The 9,042-nt window shown below is 43.7% G+C and overlaps 1 protein-coding gene across 1 annotated transcript in view; it reads left to right on the top strand.

The window, feature by feature from the left end:
- The first annotated feature begins 2,248 nt into the window (after positions 1 to 2,248).
- The window catches only part of DNAJC3 (DnaJ heat shock protein family (Hsp40) member C3), a 33,859-nt gene continuing 27,065 nt past the window's right edge, over positions 2,249 to 9,042 (top strand). The window contains exons 1-3 of the mRNA XM_075265302.1: positions 2,249 to 2,392; positions 7,680 to 7,790; positions 8,171 to 8,295. Of these exons, the coding sequence (XP_075121403.1) occupies positions 2,311 to 2,392; positions 7,680 to 7,790; positions 8,171 to 8,295 (318 nt within the window). The 5' untranslated portion in view covers positions 2,249 to 2,310. The remainder of the gene's footprint in view (positions 2,393 to 7,679; positions 7,791 to 8,170; positions 8,296 to 9,042) is intronic.

The following is a 9,042-nucleotide window of genomic DNA, read 5'->3' as shown; positions in this document are numbered from 1 at the left end:
CTGCCGGGAAAATGGCGCCTCCGGCGCCTTTGACCGTGGCGCCGGAGGGGTTAATGCCTCCGATCGGTCCGGGGACCGATCGGAGGCATGAGAGCCAGTTGTCTACTGCTTAAAGCAGTAGACACCCGGCGGCTATGGCGGCCGCCCGGCTCCCCAATGCTGCGAGATAACTCTCTCCAGCGACGCCTCCATCTTCTACAGCAACCACCTCTTCACTCTTCTTCTTCCGGCTGGGGTCACACTTTGACGCCTGCGCAGTTGGCTCTGCCATCAGGCCGCCGAGTGCAAATGCTGGCGGCCATTTTTTTTGTGGCCGCTTAAGCGAGCATGTGCAGTACGCTCTGTAGTCCATAGAACTTAGGAGACGGCTTCTAAAGCTAGAAGAATAGCCTTTCTTAAGGCTATTCCGACATGTGAACGAGAAAAAAAAAGTTTTACTAGTAGAATCCCTTTAAAGGGATTCTACCATTAAAACCTTTTTTTTGTGGATAAGACGTCGGAATAGCCTTTAGAAAGGCTATTCGTCTCTTACCTTTAGACGTGGTCTCCGCTGCGCCATTCCTTAGAAATAATGGTTTTTACCGGTATGCAAATGAGTTCTCCTGCAGCGATGGGGGCGAGCCCCAGCGCTCAAACAGCGATGAGGGCGTCTCCACCGCTGCCAGATAAGGGTCTCCAAGCGCTGCCACCTTCTTCGTTCGCCGGGTCATCTTCAGTGTCTTCTGGCACAGGCTCGTAACTTCTAGCAGAGCAGAGTAGACTGCGCAGGCGCACAGGTCACGGGGAAATGGCCGCTTGCACAGTATTGTTAGCGGCCATTTTCCTTTGGCCTGTGCGCCTGCTATGCTAGATTACGAGACTGCGCCGGAAGAAGACATTGAACATGACGCGGCAGACGAAGAAGGAGGCGACGAAGACGTCGGTTCTGCCGGAGGCTCGTCTGTGAGGAGGCGGAGTCTAAGATCAGTCCACAGCAGTCTCCATTGTGGTCCGATCTCAGATGTAGCAGTGTTGAGCGCACAGCACTGCTACACCTGAGATGTAGCACAGCTGTGTCAACTCTGCTACATCTGAGATGTAGGAGCGCTGTATCAACTCTGCTATACCTGAGATGTAGCAGAGCTGTGTTTGCTATACCTGAGATGTAGCAGCGCTGTGTCAGTTCGCTGGAGACTGCTGTGGACCAATCTTAGACTCTGCCTCCTCCGGCAGAACCAGTGTTGATTGGCCGAATGCTGTACACTGTATGGTATTCGGCCAATCAACGCTGGTCAATGCATTCCTATGAGAAAAAGTCAGCTCCCGCATAACGCAAGCTGACAGGGATCCCGACCAGATAGAGCCCCAAAGAGCTGGGTGAGTAACATTCCCACCTAAATAAAGGTAATCCCTAGCTAACCCTGCCTGTAGATCTATCCCTGTCTCACAGTCACATAGTTCACAGTCTCATATGAACCGAATCCACCATTCGTATAAATTGGAGGTCACCTGATTTAGCCAGCCAATTGCTTTTTTCGATGCCTCCGTTGTCATAGTTCCTATCCCACCTCCCCTGCACAGTTATTGGTGTAAAAAAAGCACCAGTGAAGGTGGGAGGGGATACAAATTTTTAGTGCGTTTTCCGCGTGGTATTCGATTGGAATCAAATATCTCTAACAGCCTGATATTCGATCGAATACCAATTCAATCGCACGCCGTTCGCTCATCTCTAGTCATTTTGGATGCACAGTGAACGCCATAAAAACAAAGCCTGTAAGAAAGTTGTGGAGATGAAGTTCTGACATCTCCCTGAGCAGATCTTCTTGAACATTCACGAGCAGGGATTATATAAAGTTACTGTTCATACTGTAGGATTTAGCAGAGAAGCAATGGTAGCCTTCACACTAGTAATGTGATCTACCTCTGTTGCTCTTTCACGCAGTAGCAGCAGGTAATCACACGTATACATAGCACTTCTGGAATCTGTTCGCTAGCGCCTCCCTGAGGTCCGTCTACACAACAGGTGTAGTGAATGCTCGGCCATGACGTCGGCACACGTCACACGTATGTGCCGCAGCTGTAGTGTTTTCCTTGGCAGAGCAACGTGCCGGAAGCTAGAGGTGAAGACTGCGCGCGAGACACCAGGCCCCGCCTCCCTCTCCGGCCGACGCTCCACGTTCTCCAATTGTAGGAGAAGGGCGGGGCTACCGGCTTTCTGTCCAATCGGAGCTCACCACGACCAGCGCTCAACTTACTGGGAACTAGTTGAAGTGGAGCAGGACAATTCGCTGTCACAGTGCCGGAGACGCGCGGTGTGTGTAGTGTGGCAGGATGGTGGCCCCCAGCGCCTGTGCCCGCAAGCTCCTGTCCTTCTTCCCCTTCCTGCTTGTCCTGTTTGATCTGCAGTATGAAGGTAAGGGGAGAGGCTGTGCGCACTGGGCCATGGCGGTCCTGTCACTGGGGTCTATGTAGTCCTGTCATACCAGGCTGTCTGTGCCATGAGAGACTTTATAACTGGGGGGCTTTAACCCTTATATGCCCTAATAGTTACCATAGTCTTGTATTTGCTACAGCACGCTGGTGATACTATTGTGGGTGACATTAGCATATAGACTACCCATTAACCTGTGGGGACCCTGCTGGTCTCCATTGGGGCTGCACTGCTTCATGTTCTTTGCCTTATGATTGCCTGCTGTTCACCTATAGAACTAGAGCAGGTGTTTACAGATGACCCTTCTTAGTGGGGCACAATGTGACAAGAATGGGTATTGTGTACATATGGAGGCCATTGTAGTGAAGGCAGTCTAGCACCTCCCTCAAGCATAGTTCACATTGTAGTGATAAACATCATGTTGCTGTTAAGTGCGTCATGTTTGTAGATTTTGAGAAAAACTGCTTTCAAGTCTTATATAAATGAGGCCCGGTTCACATCTGCATTGGCGTCATTCCATCCCCCTATCCACATGAAAAATACGGAGAGAAAGGTCCTGCAAGCGGCACTTTTCTCTCCACGTTTTTCGTGTGAAACCACACGGACCCCATTGTAATCTATGGGGTCTGCAGAGGTCCTAAGGAAACCGCTTTTTTATATGGATTAGGTTTCCGTTTGGAGGGTCCCCAAGTGGACTCCACGAACGGAAACCCAAACACAGATGTGACCTGGACTTTAGGCGGTTGGTGCACTGGGGATGGGACGTCAGCCATTGGAGCACTGCTCTTATTGCTCAGGTAGGATGGGTGGTGTGTAACAATGGGAACATCAACTCCTAACTTCATGGGATGGTGCAGCAGAAAATGGTAAGTGTCTGAGCATAAAGGGCAGTTCTCCTAAATGCTGAAGTCCTGCCCCCAGTGCACCAACTGCCTCAGTTGCATAAAACTACATAAGTGCCATATATAACAGAGGTATGTGCTCTATAATCTGTTATTGACAGTTGAATATGCTAGGAGGAGGTGGAAGACACCCTTTAAAGCGTCTTGCTCCTTCCTACACATTTGATTGCACAGTTACATACATCTTGAAAAATTACTTACATAAAGAAATAAATAATTGAGTGAGTTTACAAATCTCCTGTATTATTTAGGCTGGGGCTACATGGTAATTTTGGCCGTGACTCCTGTCATGTGACCAAAGATGACCTGGTTGCTTTGCAAATCCTTCCCTTAATGTTATTGGAGTCAGACTGAGACCTGTATTGTCCTGTAAGTTCTAGTTACAAAAAAAAAGTTGAATCTTGCTTGAAATTTTTTCCAGCTGGAGGTTGTAGTCGCAGAACCCTCTGGGTTAGAATGTGACTTGAATGGAGTTGCATTGTGACCCTGGGATGCTGTGACCATTATTCCTAGTTGCAAAAAAGTAAGCACTACTGTTTTGTATGTGTGGGTTTTTTGGGACAAGATGTTGCAACATATGTAGGTTCGCAAACATGACTCCATTAACTTATGTTACTGAAGGAGTTACAAGGCGATACAATAGGAGACTTGGCCAAGATCATATTGAAGCCCCAGCCTTAAGGTGCTTTCTCACTGCATTTGGCACTCTTTGCTTGATGTATCATATGCCAAACATATCCATTGGTTCCCCCATTCACCTGATAGGAGTCAGGTGACCTTTAGGCCTCCATCAGGCTGGTATATGCTGTTATACTTTGTGTGTGTGTGTGTGTGTGTATATAGAATAGTGCCATCTGCTGCAATATTTCATACCAAGGCTTCCATTGAAAAAAAACCAAACTGCATACTACATGCGTGGAAGAATCACCAAGGCAAGGTCTGTACAGGCATTGAGCCAGGAAGGCATGTTTGGAGATTTCAGCTCTGAAGCCAGTAAACTTGTGTATGCGTATCTGAACTAGAATGTAGAACAGGATGAGTAATGTAGGTATGGTACAAAGTTACTCAGCTTATGGTATGTTGATTTATATGGAAAGGTATGTAAGTCTTCAAAGAGTTTTGTATGTGCTGGTAGAATGAGTACTACGGCTTGGTTCACATCTGCGCATGGGTTTCAGTTGGGGGGATCCGCTTGGGGACCCCCGAATGGAAACATAATCCGCATTAAAAAAAAAAGTGGTTACCTTAGGAAACCCGTGGACCCCATAGACTATAAAGGGGTCCGTGTGGTTTCCTTTTGGTTTCAACCCAAGAACAGCGAAAATTGTGGAGAGAAAACTGCTGTTTGCAGCGGTTTTCTCTCCACGTTTTTCATGCAGAGAGGGAAATGGACTCTCCATATGGTGTGGCCATCGCAGATGTAAACAGAGCCTAAATCGACTATGTGAACACTATATTAAACCTGGGTCCCTGAGCTTAGAGCCCGAGGACAACAGCTGTTACTGTGCAGACTCTCTAATGTCCATATAGCAGCCCCATCATGTTTCTTATGTGCCAGTGTTAGTTCCCTTCTCCATGGTTACATTTATACCAAATTTATTACCTTTATACTTATTAGAGGAATGCCTTTAGGCAATACAAATCCATTTAGTACTGGAGTATATGTGGTGATAATTTTGAAGCTCCTGATCTAGTATTGCTCTTGTATTGTGAGTAATCCTCTTGCTGTGCTATGTGGTAATGCCATTATTTCCTAGCAGCCTTGTAAGGTATCAGTCCTGGAATCTGCAAGTTAAAGATGGCACTTGGATCATTGATAAATGAACTGGCAGGTGAGGGTGCATTGACACGGAGGAAAATGGCGCTGAATTTGGGGTGGAATCCGCGTCAGATTCAGTGCTGAAAAAAAAAAGCCTGTCATTAACTTTAATGGGTTCCTTCTTTTGCTAGCATCTTGTGATAAGATTCTTATGAATCTAGGTACCGTGAAAATAATTACTATAATAAAAAAAAGAGAAATGGATGAAGAGCCGTAAGTGTAGACCTCTGTGGGCAGTGTTATTTGTAGGTAACATATGTTACATGATTTAATGATGTTTGGATTACAAAGGTTTTGTGGGTGTTACATATTCCTGACATCTGTATGTAATCAATGGGGGATGGACTCCTTGCACCTACATATCAGTTGGTTGTAGATATGACAGTGCTGGGGTGTATGCTGCAGACTGCTAAACACCAAGCACAGCACCGTACATTATGTTCAGACTGTGTTTGGAATTGCAGTTCAGTCCCATTCACTTCAATGGGACTGAGCTGACGCTGTACTATGTGACTGTGACGTCACTCGCACAGGGAAGAGGCTGCAGTGCTCTTGACTAACAGCTGCTCTCTGGTAGGGGCCTGAATCTCATAGGGAATACGTATCCTAGGGATAGGTCTTCAGTATAAAGATTCAGAATACCCCTTTAAATTAAATTCTGAACATTATAATCGAGTCACAATGTGAAAGAGCACACCTATCAGTATATTAAGAAAAGCCGTGTGCTTGGCCTTAGCCCCGAGGTGATCAATACGCTTGGAGCACACATGTATATACAGGAGCAAATGGAATAAAAAAAAAAATCTGTTTTCTGAAGAAGCAGCCATGTTTTTCTTATTGTGTACTGCCTATTTAAATGTACTGAAGCTCCTCCAAGATTTGTATTGAGTGCCAGCTATGTATGTAGATCTGTTAGCTTTAATGATACAAATGTTCGTTAATCTGGTTATAATGAAGCATCAGAAGATACTATTAGTCGGTAATTATTTTCGGCTTTAAAGAGTGGTTGCTGTTGTATGGCACTAATAATAATAAAAATAAGTGTAATTAGAGCTCCTGAGTAGCTTGCCGCAATTGTAAGGAGTTGGCATTTCGAGAGGTATTGTTGATGCAGCCCACAGGTACTGAAAGCGTAGCCAGCTAATGAGAACACTTCTGATGCCATATGTCAATTGTTAGCTTCTTGTTTGTGTATATAGACTCCTCTGTAATTAGGATTATTCTGTAGTGATAACATGTTTAATGCTTACAGGGTAGTTATTACCTCAGCACTGATACTGCTCGGGCTAAGCACATGGACGTATTAGCTTTCATTAATTATAGAAAGCATATCTTGTTTAGTTCACATGCTAATTTTACCGACCCTGTGCCTCCTGGCTGCAAAGAACTGAAGTGACCAATTCTGGAATAAGGACTTGCTAAATTTATCAAAAACATGAAAGCCTTGGCTTTATTTTCAGCTTCAGTGTACCTAACCTTTCATCAAACTTTGCATAACTCAGTAGTACAGTGTTCATGCATAAGGAATAATGATGGACATCATATGACTTGCAGTCTGCATTATTTTTTTTATCAGTTTTCCCCTTTGGCAGGCTCTATATGGGATTCTCCTCTCTCTCTGAGCTGGTGGGTGGAGACTGGCTGCTATGGTGTCTTCCCTGGACAGCACACAGAAAGTAGAGGAGAATCTGTTCCATAACTTTTTCTTATTCGCACAGCTACAGGACCATGTAGGACATTATAGAGTTCTGATCTTTATTGATGTAAATAAAGTACTTGTTGAGAGATCTAATGCTTTCTGTTCTCTGCAGTGATCTCAATCTGTGTCGTTCTCTTCTCATTTTTCACTCAGTTCAGTTTTTTCCCTTCTCACTCCATAGACTTCTCCTGTGAGCTGTATTATGACAGTTCTGTAACCTTCTGTCCATCTCTTGGTCTAGCAACACAAATTAAGCAGATATTTCAGAGTGAAAGTCAGTTTAGGAGTGAGAGGGAGAAGTCCATTGTTAGAAACTCAAATCTTTTACCATTGAACTGGGACTGTTTTGTCGTCACTTCTCCTGACTCCCATTTTTTTTTTTTTGTCAATGCTCTTTGTATCTTTTTTTTTTTTTTAAATAAATAAAATAAATTATGAAATACTATTGAAATAAGAGTGATAAATATATTGCAAGCTTTCTTACTTGATTTATGGAAAGTGGTAAAAAGTCAGTGGCATTCAATTGTAGGAAATGTAACATGTTATGTAGGCTTTCAAAATACACTGTGTATGCTCATGCTCCATTTGTATGTTCAAAAAAAAAAAACTTCAGCTTGTTAGGGGGCATCATTTGCAAAGTGTTGCCTTGGGATACTGAAAATCCACTTCTTCACAAAAGCTTACAATCTACAATACTCATACTACTGCTATAATACCATATGAGCAGTCTACCTTTACCTTAGATTGTAAGCTCTTGTGGGCTCTCATTGGTTCAGTTTGAGAGGAATGCTTCAATTTTACTCTTAAGTGAAATGATCTTACATAACTTTTTGATATTCTGCCTTACAGGTGGGGAATGTGGAATAAATGCAGAAGTAGACAAACATCTTGAAATGGGGAAGAAGTTGTTAGCTGCTGGGCAACTTGCTGATGCTTTATCCCATTTTCATTCGGCTATTGGTGAGTAATGCATGAGAAAGATGGCCATAGGTATATATTGGTAACATTACCAATTAAGTTATTTGTAAAGCATACCTAAACTCTTCTGATATACAGTGTATATATATATATATATATATATATATATATATATATATATATATATATATATATATATAATGTGTGTGTGTGTGACAACTTTACACATTGTAGGTATACATAGAAGTTGTGCGTTGAACCATTGTAGTGATATCCCGTCAGTTAAAATGAACATATATTCTGCTTTGCAATGAGTTGGGTGCTAGCTGTATACATTTAATAGGTGTACAGTTAGGGTTATAGGTCTGCTTTACAGATATTACTTGATGCCATCTTAGTGTCTCCCTGTGGTTTTGTTGTAGATGGTGATCCAGATAACTATCTGGCGTACTACAGAAGAGCGACAGCGTACCTGGCCATGGGCAAATCTAAAGCCGCAATTCCTGATTTAAGTCGAGTGATTGAGCTGAAACCAGACTTCACATCAGTACGTAATACCACCAAAGCTTAACTGCAGGGCAGGAAAAATAACCTGCTCAAAAGTATTTTTCATTCTGTAATCGCCACTTCAGAAGGTTTAAACCTCTAGTACGTGAAACAGAACTCGGGAGTTTTCAAGTATTGGTGGATGTGACTGAAATGAGATGTGGACTCTACCTGACATAAGTAAAGCGGTCTTTGGAAATTGTACCCAGTCTTTGGCTCTGCTGTGTATTACACTTTTTCCCCTTCTACTGAAAGGAACCATTTGGCAGATTATATAATGGTATAGTATCATCTGCAAGAATTTTATATATTCTCCCAATGTTTGTGTGAGTTTCCTCACACACTCCAATATATTGATAGGTAATTTAGACTGTGAGCTCTATAATGGGACAGTGACTGACACTGTCTGTAAGGTGCTGCTGAATATGTTGGCACTATGCAAGTAAGAGAATGGAATTTGTCATATATTTGTTATGATGTAATGGGTGACTGGTATAATCCATATCCTGAACGATTACATCAGTCTCGCCCAGCCTGAAGCCCCATTATATTTGCCATTTCCTCTGGAGCCGATGCTGACTTGTTATCCAGGGAAAGCCGCCTCCTCTTCTTTTGTTGCCAGCTCCCCACGTACGCACAATAGTGCCTGGGAAGCTGGCACACAATACTTGCCTATCTTCTTTTGCTTCTGGTCCAGAAGTGAGCCGTGACGTCTTTCGGAAGTGACGTTGGGCCCAGCTCCAGGCAG

This window comes from Leptodactylus fuscus, chromosome 2, assembly GCF_031893055.1.
Source record: "Leptodactylus fuscus isolate aLepFus1 chromosome 2, aLepFus1.hap2, whole genome shotgun sequence".
In the NCBI taxonomy this organism is placed as follows: Eukaryota; Metazoa; Chordata; class Amphibia; order Anura; family Leptodactylidae; genus Leptodactylus; species Leptodactylus fuscus.
Note: the sequence above shows the minus strand (reverse complement) of the source record. Positions and strands in the feature narration are given on the sequence as shown.